We start from the raw sequence: 14226 nt of genomic DNA, 5'->3' as shown, positions 1-14226 counted from the left end.
TACTAATTTACAGGAGAAACTCTCCTGTTTATTATTTCCTACTGTCTTTTATTCACAAACTGATCTTTCAAGCACCTTTGGCTGAAGCTGTAGTTTGCTTCATGTGCATCTACTATTACTTCAGTCACTCCTGAAAATATTCTTTCAAGTCCATGATTTTGAAGTGACTTCATGTAGGTACTGAATTGGCAGTGTTGTTCAGGACTGTTACTAATTGCAGCCTCAAAATTACTGCCAATTATCCCTTAAGTAAGAGGATATGAAGCTCATTACACCATTTAGATCTATACACTGCAGACCAAATCAGTCTTGCTGTCAGCTGTTTAGGCTACATACATTCTTTGTGTATGTAATGGCATGAATATCCAAATATATCAGGTGTGCTTATGGGTATGCATTTTATTGCATTACAGATAGCTGGCACTCCTCTGTGCTCACTGCTAGATTTGGCCAAGTCCAAACCAGAGGACAAGGTCAAAGTCATGAGCTACTAAAACATATGTAACTGGATATGATCAGGTAGTGAAAAGTCAGCTGCATGTCACAGTCTTACTCCTTTAATCTTGATACAATTTTGAAATTGTATCAAGACAATTTAATGCCTAACAGTAAAGTAATATTTCAGAGTTAAGAAACATTCCCCTTCTAAAGGGCTGTCAGATTTCCTCTTTATGTGGATGTAAACACAGAGCTGAAAACTGTGAAACAGCTGATGCTATTTATGAAGCTGTAATTGACATAGATGAATATAAAGAAATAAATTTGACTGTTTAGGGTAAATTCTGTCTATGCTTGAGGTAAATACTGATTAACTAGTTGCACAGCATTTGGGACAAGCCAATGGTGAAAACCATGCTACAATATAGTCTCTTATTATTTAGGAAATAGTTCACCTAGAGAAAGAAAACTGCCACTGCTTAGTGAATTTAGCAGAGATATTGTCTAGTGTAACAGCAAAAGCTGATACTTTATATTCTTTCTCTCGCTCTATATTACAAAAATTCTTGCAAGATAATTAGTCCCCAAGGCTTCTTGTTTTATTTAAGCACTAAGTTGGCATTTTTTTCCCTGCCACAGTGGTATCTAAGTACTCATGACAAGAGTAAGTCAGTGTATCATTGTGAATGCACTTGTATCCCTAATGAAGTTTATATTGCAAGCCGAGGATTTTGTACAACCTTTCTGGTCATTTTTATAATAGAGTTGAGTGGTCAAATTCTTATGATGATGTTCTGGATTGGTCCTGTTCTGGTGAAGTGTAAGTGATTTTTGCAGTGTTTGAGACTGACTTGCACATTTTCCCTGAATAGCTGTATTAAGAACAACCAATGGCATATTTATGTCAACTCTGATTGTTGTGTCTTAATCTTGGAAACATGGATAGTAACCCTATTGTACCAGGGCTCCAGTCAGCATTTTGTATTTTAAATAAAAGCTTACTGTAGTAACTTTCTGGGTGAGACTTGTACTGATGCAAAAGCCTCCTGCATTGTTCATCATACTGACTTTGAGGAAGTCCCATTACTGGTGACAGGATGTGTTCCCTTCCATTAAAATAAGTTCTGACATGCAGGTAGTCAAGTGTAGCTCAGTTCTCTTAATTTTTATAGTAATAGCCAGATAACCTCAGAGGAAATTGTTATACTTGGGAATGCTCTTAACCCATTTTTGCAACAATCAGAGACTGAAGGTGAGCAGGAGCTGTGGCAGCTGGCTGGGCAGGGCCCATGGTGGGGCAGTGAGGGCTCTGCAGAACAAGCTGAGTGCAGAGGCTCTACCAGCACAACCATTACCAGGGGCATTGGACATATCTTCACAGGCTGAGTTAGTTTATTATGGGATAAACACCATGTAAAAAACCATGGGCCATAACCACATTAAGGTTAAATTTGTATTTTATAAGGTTTGTAGATTTTTCTGGGGAAAAGCAGACTTTTGAATTCTGTAACTTCTGTGATAAAGATGCATGTATAACTAGAAAAAAAAAATCTATGCTTACTTGATTATGAAGGAATAAATATTACTAATGCCAAATGTGTTTATGAACTTCTTTTTTTTTGTAAAATAGGAACTGATATTTGCAGTATTTTTAGAAGGAACAGAGATGCTCTAAGTCTTTCTAAGACTTCTGTAAGACTTCCTAAAATGACAGGGCTCCAAAAGTTTCAGCTCGACCTCTCTAGAGAGAAACTCCAAAAAATGCAAGCATGACTTTGGACAGCACTGTGTAAGAAGCCAGTTCTAGAGAGAATAGTCCAGGTTCATGGTGGATGTCACATACCAGTACATGAGAAGGAGCTGCAGAACTAACACAGCCTCCAGAAGTGCCATCGTGATAAAACATTGCTATGTCACATGACCTGCTGTGATAAGCAGAGGTTTCTCAAGATTAATCTCATTTAATTGCCTAGAATGGGGGGATTGCTTTATTGGGTGAAGAATTACTTAAGCTGCTCTTCAGGACTTCACAAATAAAAACTATTTCTTGGCAAGAGAAGGGAAGAAGTACAAGAGAAAACTATGTCCCTTCCTGACTGAAGTCAAATCCCTGTACTTAAACTAAACCCTGAGTTTAACCCTGGAATGAGGGTAGGGGTGTCTGATATGACAAGCTTCAACTTAGCCATAACACAAGGCTTGCAGCCCTGTATTGTTCACTTCCTTAACTTGTCACACCAGGCATTTAAAATACTGTTGCCATAACTTGCAGATAGGTCATAGTCCGGGAGATCCTTAGAATGGGATCACCAATACTTACATTTTGGGGGTCTCACCATGTTCTTCAGGGGATGAGGGGAGAGTGATGGCATTCCTTAATATACAGAGGAGACAAAATCCCAAAAGAAAAAAGCAAAACAGTCTTATCCATATTAAATTCCCTTCAAAGAACAGGACTAATACTTATGCACAGTGGAGGTTGTAGATCCCTGTGAAGTTTTCCTGTCCATAAAGATCATATTCCTTGTACAGGATGTAATCTTTCAAGCAGTTGGGCAGTGGAAGGAAGGTCATGAAGACAGGGCAGCGGAGACGCAGGCGGCCCATGCACGCCCGGATCTTCAGCCGGCAGAGGTGCTTCAGAGAGCGAGGATTTGCTGGAAGGGAGAAGCAAAATTAAAATGTTATCTAGCAAAAAGGCCCCAGTGCCAAACCAGCTTGTTTTTGTTAAAAATGCAAACAGATACTTACTTAAAATGAAATGGATGTCTGGCCAGAGTTCCTGTTCTTTGAGAACTGCTTCGAGCTTCAAGCAAATCTTAACGTGATCAACGTAATCCAACATGATTCGCACGACTTTCCCAGACACATGCTTCAGCCAGGACAAGGTTATCACTTCACAGAACTGACAGGAGCAAAACATTTAGTAGGGTAATATTTGATACTGCAGAAAATTACTTCTGTCTCTGAGGACAACAACAATTACTTGAGTAGGGTTTTAGAGGTCACCACAGCTTGCCTAAGCCTGACTAGTGAAATCTAAAAATCTGAGATGGTTGTTTTGTACTAGATCCAAAAATAAACTCAAGCAGCTGTATATTTGGGGACTTGGTGCTTAAAAAGAAGTGCTGCCATGCAATTTAGACTTAAGTGCAATTTAGACTTGTGTCCCAGGTGCTTAATAGGGGGATCCACCAGCCCAGTTCCTGCATCATCCCCTTATCTTTAGGTTAACCGAGGGTTTATAAGATTCAAATGGACTTTACAAACTGTGAAACAATGACACTGATGAGTATCTTTAGGTTTGCTAATTTCTGCTCAGTGCTTAACCCACCAGCTCCAGGAGTCCTTTCAACAGCCTTCCAGTCTTGGTGTTCTGGTACAGGACAATGCAGAGAGCAAGCCTGCAAATCTCTGCTTTCACAGCATGGACAACACTGCCCTGGAGAGCCAGTTCCTTACTGATCATCAGCATATCATCAGCTATATTTTCACAATTCAAACATACTGTTTACAACATTTGCCGTCATGAGCTAGGCTTCGTAACATCTGGTTAATTTTAAAGCCTTGTCTGTCCCTCTCTTTATGTTTAAACTGTCTTCAAAACTTCTTTTTCTGACAGTGCATTAAGCCCCTCTCCATTTAGTTTTAGGAAGGCGGCAGGGCCGCACCCGCAGCCGTGTGACACCCTTACCATGGTGTCTTTGATGACGGTGGAGGTCCAGCCGTCGGTCACGTACTGGGAGTGGTCCCCGCTGCCCCAGGGGCAGTCGAAGCAGCGGTGCACGTCGTAGCCATAGCTCAGCAGCATCCTCAGCATCACCTCGTCCTTGAGGGCGTACTGCAGGGCTGAGGGGAAATGCGTGGTGTTCACGCGGCAGAAGTAGTTGACGTTGGCGCCGTGGCGGAGCAGCAGATTCATTAACTCGTAGTTGCCCATTCTCAAGGCTATTTGGAGGCAGTTGATGGGATCCTGGTTTGTCAGGGCTCCGGCGTTGAGCAGCAGCTGCGTCGAGCAGATATCCCCGTTGGAGACGGCGAAGTACAGCGCGGATTTCCGGTGGTCGTCGTAGCCTTTGCGAACTCTCTGAGCCAGCATAAAATTGGCATCGAAACCCGACTGCAGGAGAAACTCAAGGCACTGAGGATGTGCTCCTGCTGCTGCTGAGTGAACTGGACTTATCCCACTTTCTTTAATGGCAGAAAAATCAGTCACAGGAACTAAATATTTTAGAGCTCTGAAAAATTAAAACCAGAAGCAACTCAGAATATTAAATATTTTTGTTCACTAACTCATCTTTGAATTTCTCAGTGTTGTTTGGCTTCAGAATTCATCATGACTGTTACAGTAGTCTTAATATACCAAATCAGTACCATGGCATGCATTGACTTGAATCACCAACACTGCAATTGTTAGCCAGCAATGGATACTGACTTTACATCTCTTACACATAAAATATTATTATATTATACTATTATTAATGAACAACCATTCCTTGCTGTAGGAATTGATGGTTCCTTTTCAATAGAAATTTTTCCTGATTGTTAAAAGTGCATAACCTATAGGGATTAGGGAATTAATAGAATATGTATTATAACACAAATACATATAATCTATAATGTAATATATATACATCTAAGTTTAAATATAACAACTAATATACAGAAAATATGAATACAGAAATTAAGAATACTCAGGTGCTTGTTTCTCATTTGTTAGTTGTGATTTCTGCATAAATATCTTCCAGTAGTTTTACTCTCTTTAAAATAGGGATAACCCTTACTCTCTGTTTGTCTATTTAGCATATTCACCATTCACATTTCTCTGATGGGGTGAAGATGAGACATTGACCCAGAGAGAGTGACAATGTTCCAAGAACCTCAGCATCAGACTGGACAGTGTTACTACTTGTGACAAATGGGGAAATACCAGAGGGATTAAGATGTGCATCCTAAAATCATGAAGATTTTATTCTAACTGGTTTCTTATATTCAGACACAGAACAGACATATTTACACAGTCAAAAAGAATTCTTTGTACAAAGCTACAGAATTTCTGCCTGCTTTGAATAAGGTAAGATTAGTAAAATTAATATTTCTGGTGTCACTATTACTTGATTTTTAAGTATATTAACTCACAGAAAGTGTCCTCTATATGCAGCTCTGTGGATTGGCAAATGACCCGAGTGCTTTGGTACATTGGCATCAGCCCCATATTCTAGTAAAAGATTCACAGAATCTGGATTTCCTCCTCCTGCTGCTTCAAACAATATAGAAGCACAATCCATTGCCTGTGAAAGAACATCTGCACCTGGGAAAAAGCAGCAAGGATTTTCACAGCAGTCACTGTAAATATTCATCTGCAATTAATATCTCCAACCCCCCAGTGATAGGGTATTTTGAATTCTATTCTCCACTAAACAGAACTACTGTGGGCATAAATCTTCATATTGGATCCTTGATTTTAGATCTGTTTATGTAATCCTTAGAACAAGAAGGTCCAAATTGCTTTGAACACAGTAAGAATTGTTCCTAGAACTGCACCAGCAAAAAGTTTGGTTCTTATTCATCCAAACAACTGCTTTTGGTTTACAAACAATGCATTTCAATTCCTTTACTTTTCAAAGAACAGGCAGGTGTAACTGTAAACATGAGAGCACCCAGTATGCAAGAGTTCATGCAATCCAGTTCCAATGCTGCTGAATCATCATGTAAAATTCCCCACAATAAATATCTTGTCAAGTGTGCCCTAGGATGACCCGTCTATGTGAGAAAATAATAGAGCATTTAAAAAACAATTATAAGTACTCACTATAATAATAATCTATTCTTTTAATATTATACAAATTGGTATTTATCAGGCCTTCCCTACATCACAACAACCCTCAGTGCAGATCACATTTAATTTTCTCTAGTAAGGTGAGCTACTTCTGTTTCTGAAGGCACATCTGAAGCCTTCTCCTCCTATAAGGTCCTATATAATAAAGTCTCACCTCTTTGCAGTAAGAGCTCCATAATTTCTGTGTGTCCCATCTGTGCAGCCAGTGCCAGAGGTGTGAGGCCATATCCACTGCGGGGGTCAGGGTCTGCTCCAGACTCCAGGAGAAGCTGTACCAGGTCCTTCCTGCCCAGCCTGGCTGCCTCATGCAGAGCAGTTCTCTCATGGACACAGCGCAGATTCACTCTGGCACCAGATCTCAGCAACAACGAGGCAATGTCATAGGAATCAAGTTTAATTGCTGTAGGACAGCAAGCAAAGCATCAGACAGGATTGTTATTCAGTGCTATCTGTGCACCATGGCTGCTGTTATGTGACTGCTGACTGTTCCTGGCAGTGCTATTTATGCAGTGAGAAATGTCACCCTACGCTGAAAGGTTTAACTCATCAACAAGTCTGTTCTTTGCTTCCAGGACTACACTAAGTATGCAAAGGAATCATTTGGTGGCAATCTCCGTAGATTTTTTCCTCTCTGTTGCATTTGGTAATGGAACAAAACACAGCTTTTCCTTGCCACTAGATGGAGACCATACCCAGGGCCTGGTGCTCAGGAGCTGCCACCAGAGCTCTGTTAAATCTCCATAAGCAGATATCACAATACGAAACAAAGCTTATAATGACTCTTTCATATGCCTTCTTAGCTTAATAAGCCTGAAGTCTTAAGTCAGGGAAGATCTTATAAGAGAAATTTGCATTGGCTCCAGTGGACGGAATGATCAGGCAACACCCTTCCCTCCTTCTCTCTTTGATCTTCCAGGCTGTGCAGGACAGTGAGTGTCCTTCACAGGACAGATAAGGCTGAGCAGCTTCATCAACACCACAGCTGCCTCAACACCAGTGACAGCATTCTGTGACAGAAACTGTGATGTCCCATTATCTGAGACCTACATGGCTGCTTTAGATAAATCCCATGCATCCCCTTCTTGGGAGATGGTGCATTTTAATGCTGTGCACTTCAAAAGTATCTAGGAGTTCTGTACATTTTTTAAAGCAGATGGCCTGACTTGAAACTGCAGCCATTTTACAATGATGGACTGAGGGTCCTACACATGATTGCTAGGCCTTTTCCTCCTCCTTTAACAATAGTTATGAAAAAGAAACCCTTCCAATACAGAAAAATGTATGGGATCATCCGAGAAACTTGAGTGCTCCTTTAGAATTTAGATAATGAGAAGACACCTTCCTGTTTTTGGGTGGATTCAGTGAGAATGGAGGCATCATAGCCCAGACTGAGGGAAGCAAAGGAAACGAACAAAGAATGCCTCTGAAAAACATTTTGGCAAAATATAGTTCCTTAGAAATAATGAATTACTGTTCTTGTGCATGATCAAATTAAAGTGGCATTCACACAAAGAATGTGGGTATGAGACTATACTAGGACTACAGCAGCTATGGGACCTTATTCCTAAAGTAAAAAATATTAAAGAGAAGTGAACTGACAATGTCAGCCTGTCTCCTTCACTTGTCATCCTTGCACTAATGACAGCAATGTCTAAATAGGGACAAACACTGCTTTGCACCCCACATACTGCAGATAAATCAGGCTGATTTGCTATAATTTTGGATAATTAAAACCAATTACCATGGGTTTTTGAGAAAAAAAAAGGCTGATGCAATGAAGGAGATACCATATGGGCAGAGAATATGAATGTTCTATGCCTGCAGACATGAAGGGCACAGCATGAAGGAACAGAAGGATTCACTACCTGGCACCACTGCAGAAATGATGCCAAGGAAAGCAGAGGATGGCACTCTGCACTTCAAGGAGAAAGCTAATTATCATCTGAGAAAAACACAGGGGCAGACCTATTCAATGCTGAGATTATTTTTTTTTCCTCATAGCAAAATATTTTATGCATTGAAGTCAAGTATGTCACCTTAAAACCTAAAATGTATAACTGTATCCTCACCTCACTCCCTCACTTCTCCACCCCTAAAAACAGTATTCACCTATAACTAAAGGAGAATCTCCCTCTTCATTTTTAACATTGGGATTGCAGCCATTGAGCAGGAGAAAGTGGACATTGTCCACAAAACAATTTCTTACTGCCACCAAGAGAGGTGTTTCCCCTTTTAGAGTGGACTGTTCCCACGTGATGTCACGGGAGGCTGAAACACAGAAAAGCAGAACACATTTGAAGGTGGATGATTCATCAGACTTTACTTTGTAAAACTTTTTGGTGGAAAACTAGAAGGACTTAGTACCTTTGAAAGTTATTTCAAGGATGTTCTTATTTAGCTGTGCTGCAGCTTCATGCACAGGAAGCCAGCCTTCCTGATCTGCTTCTTCAAAAGCAGAACTGTGCCTCACCAACTTCTTCAAGGCCTCCTCTTGGCCTGTGATATTTTAGCATGGATACATATCTCATTACACATCATAAGACAAAATTCAGGCAGCTAATACATTGAGTGCCATTTATCCCACCAGTGTATCTTGCTCATTATGAATGAAAGGCCTGGAGTTTTCCTCTTATTTCAGGAGATGAAGCACTAGAAATCTTTGGAAGGGGTGACACTTGAACCCATCCCACTTCCATGATCCTAGCTAATAAGCTAGCTTTTGGATGTCTTGTTTTTAGTTTCCTTACTTCTCCCAAGACTATACCAAGGAGAGCTGCACTTAAATCAGGTGATCAAACCCCCAAAGTGAAGGCATTGCTCAGCCATTGCCAGGGCTGTATTTGTACTTAACTTTCCGAATTGCTGCAACGATCTGCCCATGTTCCTTACTTGTGGTATACTGGAAACTGCATAAACAGAACAAGAATAAAATCAGAAGTAAAAATTCATGTGAAGCTAAGGATATCATTATACCTTACTTCAAATACTCTAATGTAGACAATATGTTAAGTTTTCCTAAGTTACATTGGTTTTGTGAGGGCTTAACAGATTGAAAAAAATTTTTTGTTGGTCTTTCCCCGACACTGTAAATACTGAATTTTTCACACAAAGGCCAACAATTAAATGCTAAAATGAGGGGAAAGTCCCATCACCTACATCACCTACTTTTCTTCTTCACAAAGCCTTATACTCATTAACATATTGATGTAAAACATCACCTGAAAGTTTCATATGTTTCATATTGTCCAAGAAACAAGTACACTTTTTCAAGGAGAACTCAAAACAAGTGAGGTACCAGTGCTTTCCAGTATCCATGGGACAAGGTCAGCACAATACAACTTAGGGAGTTAAAAAAGGAAAATATAAGGTCTATTAAATGTTTACAGTAATGCCAAGAAAACACCCAAAACAGAAATAATAACTTGTTACCTTTCAACCTCTGTTGCACTGCCACTTGTTTCAAATTTATGCCAATCTTGTAAGCTTTCCTGAATAGCTTGCTGGGTAGAGATTTCCTCATCAGAATCACCATCAACCATATACACAGAATTATTCATGGCAAATCAGCACCACATGGATCACTTCTGTAGGGAAACACTGTTTTTTAATTAGAAGCAGATGTTAAATCTTTAGGTTAGATTTGGAGTAATAGAAACAGCAAACACTGTGTCAGTATCAAGAGAAATGAAACACAGTTTAAAATAAATGACTACACTGTTATATGATTAAGCAGTCATGCTGTTCTTGGCAAATTCAAGATCTCAGATATTCCATTAGGTTCAAACCTCTCATCTGTTTTACCTTATCAAAACTTCCACTTCTGTCTTGAAAGAAAGCTGGCCTGAAAAAAACAAACCAAAACAAAACGACAGGGCAAGGTAAAATAAAATTAATAAGTAAAACTGAAAGCTAATAAATAACTTGGCAAAATGAATGAGCACAGGAAATTTAAGGAAGGTGTCAACATGCCAGCTACAAAGCTTGGAATAATTCTAGAAATCTCTTAAAGCTGGGCAGAAGTAATTCATAGCAAAACTGCACCAGTTAATTTGTTACCTGGTCCACCTAATGTGTGATTGCAGGCCTTGCTCTGTAATTGCATATGTAGCAAAATAAGAGAAATATATTAGCAACATATACAGTAAGAAACTGTTAGTAATTGATTTTACCATGGCTCCATGAGTACATAGACTACTTTTTTCCTAAAAGTACTACTAATTTTCCTATGCATTGAGAAGATATACTGGCTTTCCTCACCTTCTGAAAGAGGGAAAATCTCAGCCTTTGAAGAAGTGATTATTAAGTTGAAAGTGACATTTTCAGGATTGTAAACAATCTCTGCAGAGCCCATGTCCATTAATAGCTCACTATAAATACCCAGTCATAAGATACTCTGGGACTTTCTCCACGTTTCTTTCACACACGTCAGTTATGTTTAATAATCTGACCTGATAAGTGCTGCCAACAAAAGAAGGAATTAAAAGTCCAGTTTCCTTGTAAAAATACTTTTGAGTTTTGGAATAAGAATTTCAGACCAATAGCAGGAAGTATTACATAGTAAAAAGAAAATCCTTTAGTGGTGTCCTAGGAGAGCAAGCTAAAGGTGGTCTTAGGAGCTTGCTTAAGAGTGAGACAGCAGAAAAAATAAACTTGAAACAATAAAAACAAAACCAAGCAAATAATCAAACAAAAACTCTGTTAAAATTATTACATGCTCCTGATTGCTTAATCATAATTTACATTAATACAAATAGAAAAGCAATTGAAAACCAGAATTTTTAAAGGGAAAAGCAGATTCAGAAAGACAGACTTACACTGGTTCAACACCCAATAAGCAGGGACACAGATGCCCAGTTGTAATAGTGATGGTAGGATGGAGTAGGACCTTTATGTGCTCGGTTATTCCTGCTGTAGTTTTTTGGAGGGATTCAAACACAGAACAGATGATGGCTGTATCTGAATGCAAGGTGGAAACAGTTCTTTGCTAGAGGAGATGTAGAAAGAATGCTTGAGTAATGTTTTTTCATTATTTTTAAAGAAAACAAAAGTGCAGAATCAAGTTTATTACCTATAATATTTCTCTCAGAAAGCACAGACTACTTCCATTTCTCATGAAAATATATTTTGTGATATTCAACTAACGCACAAAAAAGGTGTTCATTTTAATAACATCACCAAGGGCTAAAACATTTTAACAATATAACCAAGGGCTAAAATCCTAGTTGTATAGCTGACAGATTGTAAAGACGGTCTATAATAAAAATAATACATACTAATACAAAAGCTTGAGGGTCAGAAAGTATTTTCATGCCCTCTCACAATACAAAAACCTCCAGATGGTTCTCTTCCACACTAAGCTCCACTTCCTCTGTAAGCCAGCAGAGAGAAGAGGGTGCTGTGAAGTCTGAGTGTCCCCAGTCAGTCATCCAGCTGGCACAGCAGGGCCACTCCTCTCTTGATCCAGTGCTGCACTGGCTGGTCTGTGTTGAGCCTCAGGGCGATGACAAAGTTTGTGGAGTGCCCCGTAGTGGACAGGACCCCCTTGCGCTCACTTGTCTTGTACAGCGGGCACACGTAGGCATTGGTCTTCTTTATGTCTGATTTCACAGCTTCAAAAAAACCCAAAATAATGCATTACATTCAGCAGATCCAGTGGCACAAACATAATGTATATGCAAATGTTAAGTAACATCTTTAAAGGTCAATAAAAATGCAAAATTGGTTTGTGAGCAACAGAACAAAATTATCAGGCTTTTTCTTGTTGTGTTTTCTTGTGTTCTTAAATCCAACTAATTTAGCTAAAATTTATTTTCAGGACTAGATGCCCTCCTGTAATTCTACCAGCTTTGTAATACTCATTATAACACAATACATGTTAAAATCTGAATAGTTACCTAGTTAACATATAGCTTATACATGAGTTTTTCACAGCTCTACAAGAATTCCCATCTAATTGCCAGAGAATCTAACTGCAATTCAAGTCATCTGAGACCCAAGGACAGAACTCTGGAGGAACTTTTTGTATGCCCGGATTTCTTCCATGGAACTTGTGCAAGCATAAAATCATGAAGATCTGAATAAATTCACCCAACCTCAAGAGAAGGCACAAACAGAGAAAGTGGCAAATATTAATACTGCCAATTTGCTAACAGTTAGGTTGCAGCAGTTGCAGTAGTAGGTCCTGATTTTGTGTATAAATACAAACAAGGAGTTATTCCTCTCAATCAAAGAAAACAATAGTTGTGAAAATTATGTTACTAGTAGGAAAGACAGCTATCACAGAGCTAAAAATAACCTGAGCAAACCTTGCTAAATCACATAAGGTAAAACACTCAGTTTCTGTAAATCTGTGAAAAGTTCTCCTCAGTGATCTTCAGTAAAAAAAGGAAACCACTGTTGCAATTTCTCATTGAATAGCTCACACATCAGAGAAATCATACTCACCTGGCTTTATCCAAATGATTGGCATGGCATCAAAGAGCACTTTGGGATACTGCTCAGTTAATATTCCCCTGGAGAGAGACAGCAACAAAGTCATTGTTTGTGGCTTGAGGGGTTTGGTGGTTGTTTTTTGGTTGCTACTTGCTTGTTTGTTTTTATTTCCCCATTTCCATGCATGAAAGAGTACTTAATTTGGTGTGTTATTTCAATAATATGAAAAGTATCACTTAAATTACTTAAACCAGTCTTGCTTGAGCACTGAATAAAGCTTTCCAGAACCAGAGTAAAACATTTGGCTACTAACTTGGCCCTGTCCCAGCGAGCTCCATCTAAAAATAATCCATGGATGTAAACACCATCCTCTGGTGCAGTATCAGCAGTATCCTTAGGAATAACCTGCAGGAAAGAAGTGTTACAAGTCATTAAACTCTCACAGCTCTTTGATTTTTGAGCTATTATGCCAGTTTTTTGACCAAACCAAACTGAGAATAATATAGTAACCCCTCCTTTTCAATGCTACATTTATATATATCTGTAGAGACAGCAGACTTCTCTGGGTTTGTTAATTACCTTTCTTGTAGGTTACAAAATGAGGCTTTAATTACATAGAAAAATATACACTGTTTCCTTGAGTGGAGTTCTGGGTCCAGTGATAGAATTTCTTTTAATCAATTTGAGAATTATTTAGCCTCCCACTCCTAACAAATATATGCCTTCACACTGCAGTCAGTGGCAAAATGAATCTTCCAGTTAGGATTTATTTACTACATCTCACCACAACATCAATTTATACTTTATCCATACCTCAAATTCATATCCTAGAAGGTCAATAGGGATCCTGTGCTTCCTGGCATAGTTTTGCATGGCTCCAGTTAGGAAAGCTTGAGTAAAATAGAATCCTGATAGCCAAAAAACAGCAGGCTTCCCTAATTCATACCAATCCTGGAGAGAGGAAAGCAATACATTGAACAACCAGAAAGAGAGGAATCCCATCCTCTTTGACTATTTGCTACATAATTGTACTCATAAAATCTAAACAAAGCCTATCACTCCTTACCACACAAATTATATGGAAAAGTAGATTGAACAATTGGCAGCACTGCCACTTGTACATTACCTGTAAAAACTTCAGCCTTGCCAGCAAATCAACAATGTAGCTCCCTAATGGTTTTAGACTCGGGTATGAATGCTGTGCCCACTTCTCAGGAACTTTTCCAATCAGGAGACTGCCAGACAGAGCCTCCAGTGCAGCATCCATAACCACCAGTCCTTTAATGGCTTTCTTCAGGTTAATTAGTGTAATGCGAATAGTTCGGATTAAACTAGAATTAAAAACCAAAAAATTTTCACACATTCTGCATGATTTGTTAAACATGACTATGTCACTGGGAAAAAAGTAAAAGAAGTGGATTATGGAGGCATCTATAGAACTTTTACAGCTTTTTTAATCTATATATATAGATATCTGCACAATAAGTCATGTCTGTAAAGTCATGGATTTGGGCATT

At 39.0% G+C, this 14226-nt stretch overlaps 2 protein-coding genes across 3 annotated transcripts in view; both read right to left on the bottom strand.

The window, feature by feature from the left end:
• Positions 1-1645: 1645 nt before the first annotated feature.
• On the bottom strand, positions 1646-9834 carry ASB14 (ankyrin repeat and SOCS box containing 14). Of its 2 annotated transcripts, none has more exons than XM_054280827.1 (9): positions 9707-9834; positions 9130-9183; positions 8642-8775; positions 8387-8545; positions 6432-6677; positions 5578-5749; positions 4133-4676; positions 3190-3343; positions 1646-3095 (listed from the first exon to the last, which is right to left on the bottom strand). In XM_054280827.1, the coding sequence occupies exons 1-9, from the start codon at positions 9832-9834 to the stop codon at positions 2902-2904; spliced, it is 1785 nt and encodes a 594-aa protein (XP_054136802.1). In that variant the 3' UTR covers positions 1646-2901. The 2 variants fall into 2 exon arrangements, with proteins under 2 accessions (XP_054136802.1, XP_054136801.1); XM_054280826.1 differs by having other exon boundaries at positions 8642-8778; positions 9133-9183.
• A 1122-nt stretch (positions 9835-10956) lies between these two features.
• Positions 10957-14226, bottom strand: part of DNAH12 (dynein axonemal heavy chain 12) — a 58794-nt gene continuing 55524 nt past the window's right edge. The window contains exons 70-74 of the mRNA XM_054280822.1: positions 13836-14040; positions 13523-13660; positions 13023-13114; positions 12722-12789; positions 10957-11886 (exon numbers count right to left, since the gene is read on the bottom strand). Of these exons, the coding sequence (XP_054136797.1) occupies positions 11696-11886; positions 12722-12789; positions 13023-13114; positions 13523-13660; positions 13836-14040 (694 nt within the window). The 3' untranslated portion in view covers positions 10957-11695. The remainder of the gene's footprint in view (positions 11887-12721; positions 12790-13022; positions 13115-13522; positions 13661-13835; positions 14041-14226) is intronic.

This window comes from Melozone crissalis, unplaced genomic scaffold, assembly GCF_028551555.1.
Source record: "Melozone crissalis strain CALT ecotype California unplaced genomic scaffold, PUWL_Pcris_2 ptg000029l_1, whole genome shotgun sequence".
Classification (NCBI taxonomy): domain Eukaryota; kingdom Metazoa; phylum Chordata; class Aves; order Passeriformes; family Passerellidae; genus Melozone; species Melozone crissalis.
Note: the sequence above shows the minus strand (reverse complement) of the source record. Positions and strands in the feature narration are given on the sequence as shown.

Excerpts from the sequence above, each read along its gene's own strand:
- ASB14 (XM_054280827.1), bottom strand. The coding sequence starts at position 9,834 with ATGAATAATTCTGTGTATATGGTTGATGGTGATTCTGATGAGGAAATC. Across the intron at positions 6,678-8,386 it reads AGATTCTCCTTTAGTTATAG|CAATTAAACTTGATTCCTAT; the intron begins GTGAATACTGTT and ends GCTGTCCTACAG. Across the intron at positions 5,750-6,431 it reads GGAGCTCTTACTGCAAAGAG|GTGCAGATGTTCTTTCACAG; the intron begins GTGAGACTTTAT and ends GCTTTTTCCCAG.